Here is a 16,782-nt window from a genome sequence, read left to right on the forward strand (position 1 = left end):
CCCATCCCATCCCCATCCCATCCCCATCCTCATCCCATCCCCATCCTCATCCCATCCCCATCCCCATCCCATCCCCATCCCCATCCCCGTCCCCATCCCCATCCCATCCCCATCCCTATCCCCATCCCCATCCCCATCCCATCCCCATCCTCATCCCATCCCCATCCCCATCCTCATCCCATCCCCATCCCCATCCCCATCCCATCCCCATCCTCATCCCATCCCCATCCCCATCCTCATCCCATCCCCATCCCCATCCCATCCCCATCCCCGTCCCCGTCCCCGTCCCCGTCCCCATCCCCATCCTCATCCTCATCCCATCCCCATCCCCATCCCCATCCCATCCCCATCCCCGTCCCCGTCCCCATCCCCATCCCATCCCCATCCTCATCCCATCCTCATCCCCATCCCATCCCCATCCCCTCCATGGGGGCAAATCCATGGTTCTCCCACCGTGGAAAACTGTGCAGCATCCTGGCCTCCCATCAAACCCCCGTCTCTCGCACGTGAATTTTCCTCTCTCCTGCTTCCCCCCCCCCCCCCCCCCGCCAAAAATTCCCCATCCTCCAAGATTGATTTAATTGCCTCCGTCGCAGGCTGTGCCTCGTCACAGGGAAGGCACTTCCCCATCCCATCACCCCACGAGGTCGAGCCGTGCTTAACGTATTATTTTAATCAGCTCCGCTCCTGGAATAAGAGACAGAGCGAAAAGAGATTCATTGAAAGCGGCTGCAATCCCCGCGCGCTGGTGGCGGGGAGAGGGATGGTAAAACCAGAGAAAGTCCCCTCCCGGGGCTCATGACTTCGTGCTTCGCCTCTGCGTCGGGGCCGTGGCTGTCACACTCCTCGAGCGACACTTTAATTACGCCCAGGACCTGGTAGAAATACGGTTCTCGGCGCGCTTGAGACGTCGAGAGCAACCCCAGGCTGCTGGCGGGGAGGATTTAGGCTTGTTGGGGGAGATGGAAACGCGTGCTTGCCGGGCGATGGTTATAATGGCAGTAAAACATATGGCCGGCGCAGTGTGCCATAGCCTGCAGGCAATAAAGCACAGGTAACGAGCCCGGGGCTGCCGCGGGGTTGCTTGGGGTGTCCGGGGTGCTGGGGGGAGCGCTCGTGGATTTGGGGGAGCCCCTCTGACTCCCTCCTGCAAGTGGGGAATAGCGGAGCAGGGCTGGAGCGGGCGCTGCTTCCCCAGGCATCGCTGCGGGAAGCTGCCTGACCCTGGGATCGCTGTGGGACGCCGGGATCGCTGCCTGACCCTGGGATCGCTGCGGGACCCCGGGATTGCTGCGGGACCCTGGGATCGCTGTGGGACGCCGGGATCGCTGCCTGACCTTGGGATCACTGCCCCACCCTGGGATCGCTGCCTGACCCTGGGATCGCTGTGGGACCCCGGATTGCTGCCTGACCCGGGATCGCTGCGGGACCCCGGGATCGCTGTGGGACCCTGGGATTGCTGCGGGACCCTGGGATTGCTGCGGGACCCTGGGATTGCTGCGGGATGCTGGGATTGCTGCGGGACGCCGGAATCGCTGCCTGACCTCGGGATCACTGCCTCACCCTGGGATCACTGCCTGACCCTGGGATCATTGCCTGACCTTGGGATCACTGCCCCACCCTGGGATCGCTGCCTGACCCTGGGATCACTGCCTGACCTCGGGATCACTGCCCGACCCCGGGATCGCTGCCCGACCCTGGGATCATGCCCCACCCCGGGATCGCTCTCTGACCCCAGGATCGCTGCCTGGCTGGTGCCTGTGGCTGGAAGGAGGGTGCTGAGCACCCCGGGGTGGGGACAGTCCCTTTGGGACCAGCACATAGGGCAGACCAGGATCTGTCCCACCTGGTAGCCAGCGGCTGTCGGACGGGGCAGCACCAGGACGCACTTGGGATGAAACATCACAGCGAAGCGAAACCTCGGGTGTCCCGGCAGGGCTCTCCTTCCTAATCGTCCTTATTTGCCCAGGTCTAATTCATAAATCAGCAGGCGCGAGTAATTTCCCCAGGAGAGCATTTAGAACGGGAGATTGAATGAGTAATTTACTGGGAACATTAAGACGGCACCAGATAACTTATTTATGAGAACTTTTTGACAGATCTGCCGCTCAATAATTTATGCCGCGCAGCATTTAGTCAGGGTCACCAGTAAATAATTCACTTATTATAAACTATAGAAGGTTTTATGAGAGGCTGAATTATTATCTTGCACCGGATTTGGGGCTGTAAATATGAAACCAATGATGTCCCGGTAACGGAGGTGTCCCTGGATCGGGTGTGCTGAGACCCGACGCCGTGGCACGCTCGGTGCAGGGGCTGCACCGGAATGTGTTTGGTCCTGCTGGGTGCTGGGGGGCTGCCGGGCCCCCCATGGGCTGTGGTGGCCTCTGGGAGGAAGAGGCATTGCCGCATTTTGGGGCAGCTGCTTGTGCGACAGATGAGGAAACTAAAAGTTCTTGACGGGCTTTTAGTAGAGCAACCTTGGCTTTCCCCGGCTGGGGGAAACTGAGGCAGGGGAGCCCCCGCTCCTGGAGCCCCGAATACGGCTCGTCACTGTCATGGGGATGGTCCCTGCGCAGTGGTGATGCCGGGGGGCTCAGACCACACTTTCAGTCCCGCTGAGACCTCATCCCCCGGCTCAGTGGCTTTGTCCGTGATCACAACGTGGACGGCGGCCACCAGCATGAGCAGCGGCCCGAAGACGGTGGCCACGAGATACCCCTTCACCACCCAGCAGCGGTCCTGCACCCTGCACCCCCCCGGCCCCCGCCGCCGCCCGGGGGCTGCCCCCCACCTGCGCCCTGCGTCACGGCGTCTCCAGCACGGGGCTCAGTTGCTCCCCGGGGTCCCGCGGTGCTCCTGCTGTGTCCTCCCGCATCACCGGTCCCGGCTGCCGTCTCGGGCGAGCCACCTGTGGGCACAGGGCACGGCGTGAGCTGTGGGGCCAACCGGCTGTTTCGGGGACAGGGGACCGGCCCCAGCCTTGGGGGGTCTGAGTGCCACTGGGGTTGGGTGCAGCGGGTGCAGCACCCCGGGGGAGCTGGGTGCCACGGGGGCTGGGTGCAGCGGGTGAGCGCAGGCACTGAAAGAGGAAAGGGAATTTCTCCACCGACCACATGCCCCATCCTGGGCTCCTCTGCATGGTCAAGGAGGGGATGCCATGGGACGGGTGGGCTCGGGGCCGGGGAGCTCACGCAGTGGCGGCCCACCCCATGGGGACGTTCCCGAGGGGGACTGAACCCAAGCCTGGTCCCCGCGACCCTCCTCCCTCCATCCTTGGACCCACCACGAACCTGCAATAAGCAGGAAAAGGTCTTTGGGTTGGTGGTGTCAGACAAGGTGTCCACGACCACCTCGTACCTCCCGCTGTCCCCCATGCAGCAGTCTGATCCCCAGTGACAGGTTGTGGGGTGGATGAGCAGCCGGCCATGGAAGTCGAGAGGTAGTCGACGGTGAACATCTTCTCCATGGGCTTGGCCTCGGCGATGTGGGTCCCCCGGCACCTCCAGGTGGACCTGCGCGATGTCCGCAGACACGGGGTGCAGGACCGGGAAGGACAGGGGCTTCAGCCCCTTCAGCAGCTCCATGCCACAGCAGAGCCGCAAACCTGCGAGGCACTGGTGCCACGACGATGGTTGGGTGGGGGACCGCAGTGGCGGCGATTGTAAGGGCGAGGGCGATCTCCATCTCACCCCCCCTGCAAAAAAGCATCCCAAAGCATCCCTAGGGATGGATGCTGGTGCAGCCAGGATGCTCCAGCCCACCTGCCCTGGCATCCAAGACCTGCCCGCGGCAAACTGCCCGCCCCAGGCCCAGGAGCATCCTTACCCCCGGCTGCCGCTAGCAGCACGCAGCAGAGAAGCCTGGCCCCGGCTCCGGCCATGTCCCCTCCTTGCGTGGGGCCGGCTGGGGGGCTGAGTGGATGCTGCAGCCCCCGACCCGTGGGGCTGAGCCCCACAGGAACAGGAAACCCCCCGGGGCTGGCAGCAGTGCTGTCGGAGAGGGATTGCACAAGGCTCGCCGCCGGGAAGGACGTGGGTGCTCGTGGGGCGAGGGAAGCGGTGACTTGGCGGATGGGACAGGCTTCACGGAGGAAGCGGTGGCAGCTGGTGTTTGCCAGGATGTGCCAAGGCCTGACTCTGCCCCGGGACGGGCAGGAGAGGAAGGGGCAGCTCCCACTTCACCGGTATCTTGTGCGGACGACGAATAACCCGGCGGAGGCGATGGGACCAGCGGCAGAGGGGAGGCGGGGGTTTAAGATCCTGCTTGCGGGGTGTGACCGGCCAGGGGGCACGGGCAGAGCTGGGGCTGGGGTCCTTCCCCTGCGCATCCAGGCTCTTTTCCCATCGGAGCCAGCTGGGAACGGGGACACGGCTGCAGGCGCTGCCCCTCAGCACAGGTGAATTTTAGCTGGGGCTGGGGGAGCCTCAGGCGCTGCAGAAGATGCTTTCGGTGGAAACCTGCTTTCCCCCGGATGCAATCCCTGCACGACCTGTCCTCCATCCCTGTCCCACTCAAAAGCGAAGGTTTCCACCCAGTTATCGCTTCCCCGAGTGATTTGGGATCAGCGCACAGAGCCAGGGCTCAGCTCCTGCGGGATGGATGCTGGGGAGAGGGGGGGGGGGTTCAGGGACCCCAGCCAAGGCCCCCAGGGACAAGCCCAGCCCGGCTGCCACCGAGCACGGTCGCATGCTGCCACCTCTCGGGCAGAGCCGCGCTCCGGCCTGGGACAGTATTTTTGTTAAAAAAAAAATGTGACTTTTCCTCCCTCCGTGGTTGAGAAGCGGAGCGCGGGTCGGATGCTGCGGGGATGGGCGGCAGGCCCATTAAAACAGAAAAGCATTTAAAAAGCTGCCTGTCTGAGGAGGGGGGGGGGGGGGGGGGGGGCTGTGGGGGTCCGCATGGGGACCCTGATGGCGGCATCCATGTGAAAGCCTCGTGCGGGATGGCCGCCCGCTTCCCGCTCCCATCCTGCAGCATCACCTGCCCCGCGCAGCTGGTTCGGCCGTGCCGGTCACGTTCCCCAACACCGGAGGGATGCCGGAGCCAGGAAAGCAGCCAGACAGCCGCCGCCCCGCCACGCGAGCAGCTCTGCCTGCGCAGAACCCCCGCCAGCCCTCCGCCGCCCTCCTCGCCTGCGCATCTCATGGGCCAAATTTAGCTGGAAGGGGAATGAGAAACCGCGGATGATGCGCTGAATGAAAACACCCTCTGCAATGCGGTGCTTCAAGTATGCAGCATCTTCCCTTCCTCCTCAATGTGGTCCGTGAAACGCGGTAAATGTTTCCCTTTCATTCCCTTCCCTTTTTTTCCTCTCCTCTCGCGTTCCCTGGGCAAAGCTCCTCCAGCCCAGGGAAGGTCCCCTTGATGTAAATTGTTCCCTACGTGTTGAACAGAGCCACAGACAAAAGCTCTAATTAATCGGCTCAGCCCCTGCTCTGCAGCGGAGGTTTTCAACCTCGCAAAACGCCGCTTTTCCCTTTGTAGCCTTAATTAGTTTTTTTGCTCCTCTGCCTGCGAGGGGGAGGAAGGGGCCGTGGGAGCCGGCGCGTCCCACGTCACCGCCGGGGCACCGCGCGGGGAGGGAAAGCCGCCGGAGCCCCTTCGGTCGGCTCCGTCCGGGCTTGCGGGGGGGGGGGAGGGGGGGGGGCCAGGCTGTGCCTCAGTTTCCCCCACCGCTGGGGTTGAAGCCGTTGCACCCTGGTTGCTGCCGGGTGATGGAACAGGGACCCGTCGGTTTGTGCATCCTTGGGTGCGTGCGCCTGGGCACGCCGGCAGTTTTTGGGCTTGCAGGATATCTGCTCCAGCTGCTGGAGAGGCTGAGCTGATCCCGTCCCCCTCTGCTCCCTGTGCCGTGGCCTTTTTCCAAGACTTTTGCTGGGAATCTCCCCCTTTCCCACCCATTTGCCCGGTTCCCTGGCAGAGCCAGCCGATGGCTCCTGCCCGGAGTGGCTGTTTTGCAGCGGGGACCCCCTGGTCCCCAACTCATCCCATGCATCACCCAGTTCCCAGCCCCAGTTTCCCTACTGGTGTCCAACCCGGCAGCGGGGCCGGGGAACGGCTTGGGGCCGCCGCGGAGGCAATGAGCTTACCGTAAGGTGATTAGCGGCGTGGATCAGAGGGCCGAAGCAGACGGCAGGGCGATCGGATTAGGGGCTGCCAGCTCCAGCGCCTCTTGCTCTCTTCCAGCAGCACCGCGGCTGCCTGCGACCCACCGGCCCCGGATGATGCCGTCGGACAGGGGGTGGCACGGGCACGGGGGAGGCCTGGCCTCAGCGGAGCTGTGCTGGGCTTGGGCATCCCTGGTACCCCAGGAAAAGCCGAGAGTGCCGCTGGGTCGTAGTAAAGCCACTCTCAGGACAAGCTCATTAACATCTACCAGCGATTTAACGAGGTGGTATCTGTCGGCCGGGGCTAGATAAGGGACCAACAAACTGCTGCTGCGCCCAGATAACACGATGCTCCTTCCACGTGGCGCCCCATCCGCAGTTTATCTATACGTGGCAGATCTGGATTTAAGATATTTGGGAGAGGGAATAAACCTCCGGCGATGAGCGGGCGACACGCCGCCGAGCTGCTTTGATAAAGGGTGGGGAGGAGAGTTAACGCAAGGCTGGGGTGACGCTCCTCAGTCCCCGCATCCCGATCCCATCGGGACGGCTCCATCCCAGAGCGAGGGCTCTGGCAGGACGCCGGGCAGTGGAGCGTGTCCCCGTTTGCTCAAAACCCGAGGGAGAACCCCGCCCCGGGGGCTCTCTTCTGGGGTGGGGGAAAGCTTTGCCCTGGGCTGTTGGAGGGGAGCCTCATCTTTTGGGGTGAAAACCCCTGCAGCCCATTTGATCTCTCCCCTCCACAGGACAGCCCAGAAATTGTCCAAGAACCCAAAATACAGAATACTGGGGAAAAAAAAGTAGATTTTTCTTTAATCCATGCTCAGGCGGGTTAACAGCTCTTCGCGGTTAAAAGCGGCTCATTTGTCGGGGCATTTTGAGGCGCGACCTGGTGCACAAAGTGGGGTGGGGGCCGGCAGCTGCTTTGCAGGCTCTGCCTTTGGGGGGGTCCTACCCAGCGCCCGAAGAGCTGGGAGCGCCGCGGGAAGGGGGTCCCCACAGCCGGTCGAGGACGTGCGTGACGGCCACGGCTGCGACCAGGCTGCCCAGCACCAGCAGGCAGAGCAGCCCCTTCACTCTGCAATAGGACCACGGAACGCCTGCAAATAGAGACAGAAGCCAGGGGTGGGGGGCACATCCCCTGCCCCCCTGGGGGCAGCGAGGCCGGGTTGCCCACAGCACAGGCTTAGAGCGCTCGCGGGACTGATCCTGCCATGTCCCCACCGCTGCCGGCACCCGTTTGCAGCCACGCGGCATCTTGCATGCTGGCTGCGTGCTGCTCTGCGCCCCCAGCCTGTGGCTACATCTCCCGCTTATTTATCCCAAATGGATTTAAATCCTAAACCTCATTTTGGAGCTGGAGGGGCAGAAACTCCCCCCAAAAACATTTGTCCCACAGACCTGGGGCCGCAGCGCGGCAGGCTGCCACAACATCGGTGCTGGCCGTGCTCCAGCTCACCGGGTTGCTCGCGTTGCAGCAGCAGACGGTGGGGTCGGCGTCCCTGTGGACCTGCAGGTGCAGCCAGGGCTGGTGCTCCAGGGCTCCCGGGGGACCCCCAGTGCAGGACCAGTTGTAGGAGACATTGCTGGCGCCCGCTACGGTGCAGACCAGCAAGAGGTTGCACAGGCCCTGCTCCCAGTGCAGGATGCGTGCGTCCACGTGCGGCTGGCGGACGGGCTCTGCGGGGACAGAGCTGGTGAGAAGGGCCAGGGAGGAGAGGGTGACGGGGTGATGGGGACCCAGCTACTCACCCCATACCGACACGCGGAAGCACAGGACAGTAACAATGCCTAATGTGTCCTCAAATTCTGCCCTATAGACCCCACTGTCTGCCGTGCTGACTGGCCTGATCCACAGGGAGACGGTCTCCTGCTGAAAAACAGCTCTCCCAAAAAAAAGACCCTTGGAGGATGAGGCAACTTTACTCTTCTCAGCCGTCAGGATCCGATGGAAGCGCTCTCCATCCAGTCTCACTCTCCACTCGACCTTTGTCCATCCCTGCGGGGGTTTCTCCGGCAGCAGCTGCAGCACGCTGTCGGCAGACACGGCTTGTTCCCGGCACTCCAGGGGTTCTAAAGCGGAGAGGGCTGAGTGAGGGACTGCGGCCCCAGCAGATCCTCCATGACTGGGGAGGGGGCACGGTCACCGCCACCACAGGGGGGTCCCACACCCGGCACAGCCCCGCTCTGTCCATCCCTGGGGATCTGGGGCTCGAAGCCTCTGGCATCACATGCCTTCAGCCGTCCCTTTGTTCCCCCCGGGGAGACCCGGCGCAGTTTGGGAAGCTGTTTTCAGTTCCTCCTTCTCTCTCATCCTCCGCCTCTACTTACCTTTGGCTGGTGGGGAAGTGATACTCTCAACTATGCACCGTGGGGGTTGTTTTCTCCAAACGTATATTTGTTATCTAAGGCTAATACAACAGGAATCCCATTTTCCAAAGATAGAGGAAGCTCTGATGAAGCTCTCGCTCACCACCCTCCCCTGTGCCTCCTACAGCAAGTCAAACCCTTACAAGCAGAGCATTTTTTCCTAGACGTGCAGCCTTTCCTTAAAAAAAAGTCAATTTTTTTACAATATTCCCTTCTTAATGGCCCAATTTAAGCGATGCCCGTAGCACTGAGGCTTTCTGACCCTCAAAAACAGCCTCTTGCTTTCAGCTTCAGTTTGTGGGTTTTTTTTTTTCTCACCCGACAATTCGAGAGACTGCTCTGATCCCGCGACAAGCCGTCTGCTTGCTAGTTCGCACGGGGGAAAAAAAAAACCCCAAAAACCAACCCACAGCCAAGCACTGACCCCGGGTGTGCTTTTAAAAGCAGTTTCCCAAGGAACTTTCCAGCCCCATGCAGATGCCCGGCACAGAGGCTGGACACAACTCATTGCAACTCCTGCGGCAGAGCCGGCTGCCACCCGCCCATGCTTACCTTGGGCTCGGCAGAGGACGAAGAGGGAGACGAGGAAGAGAAGGGCGACGTGCTTCATGGCTGTCCCAGGGAAAGGTGGGAATTGGGGTGGGAGATCAGGGCAGGTGCGGGGGGAGGATCAGCCCCGGCTCTGCATCCGCTGCCCCCCGCATCTCCTGGGAGCCCCCCGGCTGGGCTGCGCCGCTCCCCAGCTCCCTGAACCCGAGGCACGGGCGTCTTTGGGCTGGGTGCTGCTCCCAGATGGGCCGAATGCTGCTGCTCGGGGCCGTTCCTGGCCTGCGGTCGGGGCGTTGAACACGTCCGCACGTTACAAACCGCTGCTGTGTGGCACCCGGTACAGCTTCTTCTCCCGAAGCGAGCTGCAAAGGGAAAGCAAAACCCCCCAAAACCACTCTTCCCCCCCCCAGTAATTAAAATTAGTTTCCTCTGAGGTTTGCAGCCACCCAGCCCTGCAGCCGAGCTCGCCGGGGCAGCCGGCAGCGCGTCCTTCCCCACCACGCTCTGCCCTGTGGGGACCCGGTGTACCCTAGCATCCACCGCGGCGGAGGTGGATGGGTTTGGGGGGGGGGGAACAGCGGGGGGAGAGTGGCAGCGTGGAGGAGATCACACAGAGGCGGAGGGTGCAAAGGAACTGCAGGCGGGAGAGGAAGTTGCTGCTGGACAGTCGCTGGCTCTGAGGGGTTTCGCAGCTCTCTGGCTGCGGGGAGCTTGCTCGGGTGCCGTCCGGAGATGCACCGGCATGGGGGTCCTTGGTGCCCGCTGACACTGTTGGTGCTGCTGGCTGCAGCTGGCGGCCAAGGTGAGAAGGGGAAGCGGTGCCAGGCTCGCCAGGAGGATGTGGGCTCGCTCGGCCTCGTGGTACAGAGGGGAGGCTGGCGGTGGGTGAGCCCTGCTGCCTGCACTGGTGCTGGCAGCGTTTGCAGGCAGGGCAGGAGGGATGCACGGACAGGGAGGTGTTGCTGCTGCTTGTTCGGGGAGCTGGGTGCCGGGGAAAAGCTGGCCGTGCTGCTGGCATGAAGGCATCCACAGGCACCCAGTCCGGGGAGGGCAGCGGGGTCACGGGCAGCGAGCCGGGCTTGGGGTCCCTAGAGAGATGGAGTGGGGCTGGGTGGGGTTTTTTTTGGCTTTTCTTCTTTTTCTGCCCGGAACAGGTAGAGCCGGGACAGCTCTCGTGCAGGGCCAGTTCTCCTTTGCAGGCAGCATTGCTGCCTGCAGCACACGGGACTTGTGCAAAAGAAGTCACTTCCCTGCCAGAGCAGCGCCCACACCCTGAGGCCGGCGCTGACCTTTCCTGTGTCCAGCTTTTCAAGGCCAGGTCTCTCTGCTGAACAAACACAGCACCTTTCCCCTATGATTTCAGTGGAGCTGGTGGTGGCTGAGGGTCTTCTTCCTAAAAACAGCGACTTCTGCGCGAGGGGAGCGGAGAAACGCCCAGGTTCGGGGGCCAGCTTGGTGCCTGGAGCATCTCCCGGCCGCATCTCTGTATCCCCCATTGTGCCACCCTTCCCTGCTCTCGGGGAGACTGGGGGAGCATCAGCTCCACCTTCCCTCTCTCGTCGCGCTAAGACGCGTCTCCCTGCCCCATGGCCCACCCTGATGGTGCAGGGCTGGGGGGCACTTGTTGCTCAGGGGTGCACAAGATGGTGTGTTTCTTGCTCAAAGCAGCAGAGCCTGCAGCAACCACCGGCTCAGCTGAGCTGCAAAACCTCCCGACGGGTGCTGGCGTGGTTAACCTGCGGTGTGCTGCACTGGCCCAGCCCCAGCGCTTGCGCCGGCTGTAGGCAGCGGGCTATGATCACACTTTCAGACTGCGTGGTGTATTTTTGCATCATTTCTTCGCCGACTCTGCACGCCCACTGCCCTGGCAATCTCTGTCCACGCGCAGCTCCTTGCTGGGCCAGCTCCAGGAGCCTAGGATGAGGGCATTAAGGTGCCCTCACATCTTTCTTGCAGCACTGGATGCCTGCAAAGCGGTATTCAGCAATAGTCCCTGTTTCTTGCAGGCTGTTAAGTACCTGGAGTGGTGGGAAGGGCCCCCTTTGTAATGAGCGGCAGGTCCCAGGTGTGAGCCACCACGGGTGGGAACTGATAAATAGTGCCTGCTCCCCAGCCTGCTCCTTCGTTTCCCCAGGGGAGGATGCTTCGGCCTTTGCTTGCTCTGGCCTCTTGTATTCCTAGATTTGCTGAGTATAGGGATGTCCCTTCTGCACGCCAGGGTCTGGTGAGGGCAGGCATCCTCATGCCCGCGGCTTTGCAGAGACAAGGTTTAAGCTGGAGTTGCTTGGGGTCTCCTGGCCATGCCAGGAGATAACAAAGCTGGTGGCTCCGCAGTTGCCCTCCGAGCATGGCTCGGTGTTCGGGTCGGTTGCATGGAGGCAAAGCCCTGCCGGGGGCTGCGGGATGGGTGGGCTAAAGCTGAGCTTCCGGAGGCTGATGCTTGCCTCGACGGCTGTGCAAGCTGGGCTTTGCCGAGGGCTGCAAGATGGGTTGTTGTGTGGGGCTGTACCGTGCAAAGTCCACCCATGGCTGAGGCAGCCCCCGGTGCTGCCCCGACCACACGCAGACATGAGGAAGCGGCGAGGCTGCGCGCACACTCGGTCCCGGTGGCTGCGGGTGTTAGTTCGTTTCAGGGGCTTTTTTATCTCGCCTCTGCCAGAGCTCCTGACATCCGGGGCTGCACTGAAAAGAGGGAGGCAAGCACAGAAACTCAAGAAAAAAGGGTCCAGTGGGCAAAATTCCTACTGTTCCCCAGGCTGGACAGGCAAGGAAGGAGCTGGGGCAGAAATGAGCAACCAGATGCTATGATCAGAGGGTCTGCTCTGGCCCTGCTCTGGGCAGGGCAGAGGATATTGCATAAGCATCTGCAATGTGCGGCCAGAGCAGCGGGTGCGGAAAGATACACAACCAGCCTGGGATGGTGCAGAGAGAAGGGTACCCCCAAGATGGCGATGGGGAACCAGGATGAGCTTGCCCCGGGGAGCAGGAGAGGCCCTGCTGGGGGCTGCGGGTCTGGGGCACGGGTGGGTTCCAGCAACCGTGCCCCCTCCCCAGTCATGGAGGATCTGCTGGGGCCGCAGTCCCTCACTCAGCCCTCTCCGCTTTAGAATCCCCGGAGTGCCGGGAACAAGCTGTGTCTGCCGACAGCGTGCTGCAGCTGCTGCCGGAGAAACCCCCGCAGGGATGGACAAGGGTCGAGTGGAGAGTGAGACTGGATGGAGGGCGCTTCCATCGGATCCTGACGGCTGAGAAGAGTAAAGTTACCTCATCCTCCAAGGGTCTTTTTTTTGGGAGAGCTGTTTTTCAGCAGGAGACCGTCTCCCTGCGGATCAGGCCAGTCAGCACGGCAGACAGTGGGGTCTATAGGGCAGAATTTGAGGACACATCATCAGGCATTGTTACTGCCCTGTGCTTCCGCGTGTCGGTATGGGGTGAGTAGCTGGGTCCCCATCACCCCGTCACCCTCTCCTCCCTGGCCCTTCTCACCAGCTCTGTCCCCGCAGAGCCCGTCCGCCAGCCGCACGTGGACGCACGCATCCTGCACTGGGAGCAGGGCCTGTGCAACCTCTCGCTGGTCTGCACCGTAGCGGGCGCCAGCAATGTCTCCTACAACTGGTCCTGCACTGGGGGTTCCCCGGGAGCCCTGGAGCACCAGCCCTGGCTGCACCTGCAGGTCCACGGGGACGCCGACCCCACGGTCTGCTGCTGCAACGCGAGCAACCCGGTGAGCTGGAGCATGGCCAGCACCAATGTTGTGGCAGCCTGCCGCGCTGCGGCCCCAGGTAATTTGCCCTCAGCTCCATAAAAGCAGGATTTAGGGGGTGTGCAAGCCACACCGCTTCCAGTCCTCTCTTGGGGCCCTTCGTCTCCCTGCCTGGGCCACTGAAACTGCAGAGGATGTCACGCTGATGCCAAAACGTTCCCCGCTTCCCCTCCTGGGAAAGGAATCGAGATAGCTGATTACACGGGTGATGTAACCAGGGCTGAGGTTTCCTGGCCAGGTCCGTTTTCTGCAGGCTGTGATGGAAATTGTGTTCAGCAATGGCTCGAAGCTCTGCCCTGCATCGAAGGTCTCCCCTTCTCCTCTCCTTCCTCCCCAGGGCTTGTCAGCTTCATTCCATGGTGGGCAGTGGCCGTGTCCCTGGGGCTGGCACTGGCCATCTCCGTCGCCCTTGTCACCTGCTACTGGTGGAGGAAGCGGGGAAAAGACCCCCCAAGAGGTTTGTCCTTGGGGTCGGTGCGGTAGCTCACGGGACAGGCAGCCGTGGGGTTTTGGCTGTGCGGCCCCTGCCCTCCTCCTGGCTGCTGTCATGCTCCTAACGCTCTCCGTGCTGTTCCTGGGGTTCTCCCTCCTCCTGGGGCTGATGCGGGATAAGCCACCGGGCACTGTCACCCCCCTGCCACGTGCTGCACAGGGCAACATCCCTGCCTTTGCCCATCCCTGCTGGTGCAGGGTGGTCCAGGTTGATGAGATAGATGAAGCATCTCAGCAGCCCAAGCATTGGTGTCCAAACCTGGAGGCCTCGTCCCATGGGGTCTAGAGGATATTCTGAGCTGGAGCATCCCTCCCCAGCCCCTGCCAGGTGCCAATAAAGTAAAACCTCCCAGTTGCCAAGGGACCTCTTTCTCCCTCTGCTTTGCTTTGCTTTGCTTTGCTTTGCTTTGCTTGAGGGCTGAACCCCCCCCAGTCTGGGGGCTCTAACACGTCAGCCGTCTTATACCGACCCTTCAAACTCCCCCAGGACACGTCGAGCAGACGCTGACCATCTACGAGGACGTGGGCAAAGCCCAAACCAGCCAAGACGCTGTGAGTGCCGGAGGTGTCCCTGGGCGTCCCCTCCCTGCACTGCTTGGAGAGATGGGACCTCTGTTTGGAAATGTCTGTCACCCTGGGTTGCATCCTTTAACCAGCCTGGGGTCGCTTTCTCCCCCAGAATAGGACCAGTGAGGCCACCGTGGGAGAAAACACCATCTATGCTGTCATCTGCACCAACACGAAGGTAGGATCAGTCCTGTTTGGGTGGGGGGGACTGGAGCTGCTCCATGGGCTTGGCTGTGCAGTCCCTGGGCTGGATGTGTCCATGGCAGCTGCCAAGACCACCCCTTTGGCCCAAAATTTGTTTTTCTTTGTGCATCTCGACCGTTTTTTCCCTGGCAGGCACCCAGCTGTGCTCAGGAGCCCAAAAGCTGCACCATCTACTCCACGGTTCAGCCCACCAGGAAGGTGAGGTTGCCCCGCCGTGATCCCGGCCCCTCTGCAGCGGCACAGAAACCGGGGTCCCCTCGGTTCGTCAAGTGGGTGCTGGGTTCACCGTCCTGCTCATGCCTAATGGCAGGTTCTCGCTCTGCTCCACAGCCGCCTTCTCTCAAGAGGAAGAGGCTGGACCCAGCTTTGGTTTCCACTGCCTATGCAGAGGTAACGGGCACCGGACCGGTGGGGAGATGAGCCCTGGCTATCTCCAAAGCTCATCAGCTTTTTGGGGCCGTGGTGTGATAAACCCCACCCATTTCCCTGTAGGCTACAGGGGGGTCTAGGCACCGGTGCCCCCCGTTGCAGATCTCGCCCCCAGCTCCTGCTGGCCACCACCTCTCCTAGTGCCTCGGCTGCCTCAGCAAGACCTTCCCTTCCCTATGGGCCTCTTCTCCCGGAGCACCCAGAGCACCTCCAGCACCCACCAGGACCCCACCTGGCAAAGCCAGGGTCTCGCTTGGGATGGAAACAGTCAGACGTGTTTTTGCAAGGATGCAAACCCCAGCTGCACCTTGGAGGCTTTCCTGTGAGGGAAGGAGGACAGAGTCGGTGATGGAAACCTGTCTTCGGAGGAGATGGATGTGAAATTGGACAGGCAGGGTCGTGGGGGAAGAGGATACGTGTGATGTGTGTGTGTTTAGTGCCAGCGTGTGATCTTGTGGGTTTTTTTAGGACTTGACAGGTTCGATACACCTCGGGAATTTATTTGTAGGTGCGAATATAAGCTGAACTGCATGAGGCAATTGTGGTGCTTGTTTAATTAGCTTAATTGGCTATTTATAGCCTGAAACGTACCTTGGGCACAGGCGGGGAGTGGGAATTGCCTTATTTGTGGCTCGGGAACCTCTGAAGCAAACGGGGTCTCATGCGGAGATGCACTTTGCAAAGTTTCAGCCGTGTGTGTCAGGTAGGGGGGAGGTGGCCACGGGCATCGGCTTGCGGCAGGACGGTCCCTGCACCGGCTGGGCTGGACACGGCCCCGGGTGCCCCACGGCGAGCTGAGACCGGAGACACCGCCACGTCCCTTCCCACCTAAGTTATCCCATGCTCCTACAGCACGAGTGGCCCCGGGAGGAGGAGGTGGAGAAAGAGGGGCTCCGGCTTCAAAGATCTTCCCAAAGGCGAGATCAAGGGCTTTTCTTTGGGATTAATATGAAATGTGGCACTTTGATGGCAGCATGGGGAGCAGTAGCAGCTCCACAACGCTCCCCTCCCGCCCGAGTCCCCGGATCAAAATAGCTTTGTGGCTGCTCCCTGTGAAAAGAGCATTAATTGGGATCATTAACTGGGAGCTGCGCTGGGAGGCTGGCTTGGGGAGAGAGGGGGTGTCTGGCTGCCACAATGGGGGAATTTAGGGGGCCGGGCTGGCGCGGATGGGGGCTCAGGCACAGCGTGCTGGCACTGCTGCCAGAGCCAGGCTGGTTCATGCCATCGCGAGCCCCATCCTCTGCTTTTCACGATGTGCAGGTGTGAATCGAATACGTCTTGCACTGTAACGGCATCCCCCTCCACACATAGCACTCAGCATTGATGGAGAGGCGGCAGCGGAGCCTGTGGCTGGCTGAATTCAGTGGGAAAAGCTCAGGCACGATGGAGGGGATGGAAATCCTTTGGCACAGGCGCTGGGGATGTCGTGGCAGTCCTTGCTGGGCTGTGGCTGCTGCCTGGGAGCGGGGGCTAAAGCAGGAGCCGCATCTCAGCCCTTTGCAGCCCAAAATGCCGGGTCCCCACGCTCCTGACGAGTGGAAACGTCTGAAGGCGACAGCACAGAGCCTGGGGGCTGCCGCATCCATCAGCACATCGGGCTCCTGCTGAAGCCACGCTCCATCACAGCGCTGTAATTTATGCTAATGACCTGCTTTTGCATATTGGAGATAATTTGCAGCACTCGCTGCAAGCGCTGAGGCAGCACTTTGCTCCCTGCCAGGGAAGTTTGCTTTCCCATCTCCACCGGTTTCTATCAGAGTGGTGTAATCGGGTGCGGGGACAAGCCAGCGGGTGCTTGGCACCACGGTGCCACCGGATCGGTGCCAGTGATCCAGCCACAGCATCATCGCGTGGCTGCTGGCGTGCTCGCGCTAATGTCTCCCCCCGCTGACATCGGATCTCCTCCCCGATGGACGGGGACTGCTCAAGGGCTGAAATTAAACTGGGTCAGGGCTCAGCGGGTGCCACTGTCGCCCTTTGTTCACGGCCAGGGTCAGCCCCGGTGCTCCTTGCTCACAGCCGGGGAGGCGTGTGGGAAGACGCCGGCGGCTGTTTGCCCCCGACACGGGGGCTGCACTGGCTTTGCTGCCCCGTGCATCCTTTGGCCTGTGCCGAACAAAGGCCCTGAAATGTTGTCTTTCAGGAAGGAATCCAGGCCGTAATTAAAATCCGTCATTTTAAGCATCTGCCCTGGTCAGAGGCCAGCGCGCTGGGGCTGCAGCACGTGCTTCAGCATCAGGGAGTCATCCCTCCCATCTCCTTCCCACCTGCACTGATCGCCTGCGAACCGGGGTC

General features: G+C 61.6%; 2 protein-coding genes across 2 annotated transcripts; one reads left to right on the top strand and one right to left on the bottom strand.

The window, feature by feature from the left end:
* Positions 1-7,061: 7,061 nt before the first annotated feature.
* LOC143170990 (natural killer cell receptor 2B4-like) lies at positions 7,062-9,243 on the bottom strand. The gene is made up of 4 exons (XM_076359706.1): positions 9,033-9,243; positions 7,863-8,183; positions 7,512-7,790; positions 7,062-7,210 (listed from the first exon to the last, which is right to left on the bottom strand). Exons 1-4 carry the CDS (start codon positions 9,088-9,090, stop codon positions 7,062-7,064), a joined length of 807 nt encoding a protein of 268 aa, XP_076215821.1. The 5' UTR covers positions 9,091-9,243.
* Positions 9,244-9,761: 518 nt separating this feature from the next.
* LOC143170991 (natural killer cell receptor 2B4-like) lies at positions 9,762-15,023 on the top strand. The gene is made up of 9 exons (XM_076359707.1): positions 9,762-9,831; positions 12,137-12,460; positions 12,533-12,811; positions 13,130-13,249; positions 13,772-13,836; positions 13,964-14,029; positions 14,188-14,253; positions 14,386-14,445; positions 14,548-15,023. The coding sequence occupies exons 1-9, from the start codon at positions 9,762-9,764 to the stop codon at positions 14,623-14,625; spliced, it is 1,128 nt and encodes a 375-aa protein (XP_076215822.1). The 3' UTR covers positions 14,626-15,023.
* The last annotated feature ends 1,759 nt before the right edge of the window (positions 15,024-16,782 follow it).

Source organism: Aptenodytes patagonicus, chromosome 26 (genome assembly GCF_965638725.1).
Source record: "Aptenodytes patagonicus chromosome 26, bAptPat1.pri.cur, whole genome shotgun sequence".
Classification (NCBI taxonomy): domain Eukaryota; kingdom Metazoa; phylum Chordata; class Aves; order Sphenisciformes; family Spheniscidae; genus Aptenodytes; species Aptenodytes patagonicus.

Bases quoted from the DNA above. Each gene is read 5' to 3' on its own strand.
- LOC143170991 (XM_076359707.1), top strand. From the start codon at position 9,762: ATGCACCGGCATGGGGGTCCTTGGTGCCCGCTGACACTGTTGGTGCTG. The intron at 12,461-12,532 runs GTGAGTAGCTGG...CTGTCCCCGCAG, and splicing joins CTTCCGCGTGTCGGTATGGG to AGCCCGTCCGCCAGCCGCAC. The intron at 14,030-14,187 runs GTAGGATCAGTC...TTTCCCTGGCAG, and splicing joins TCATCTGCACCAACACGAAG to GCACCCAGCTGTGCTCAGGA.
- LOC143170990 (XM_076359706.1), bottom strand. From the start codon at position 9,090: ATGAAGCACGTCGCCCTTCTCTTCCTCGTCTCCCTCTTCGTCCTCTGC. The intron at 8,184-9,032 runs GTAAGCATGGGC...TCTCCGCTTTAG, and splicing joins CGTCCTCTGCCGAGCCCAAG to AACCCCTGGAGTGCCGGGAA. The intron at 7,791-7,862 runs GTGAGTAGCTGG...CTGTCCCCGCAG, and splicing joins CTTCCGCGTGTCGGTATGGG to AGCCCGTCCGCCAGCCGCAC.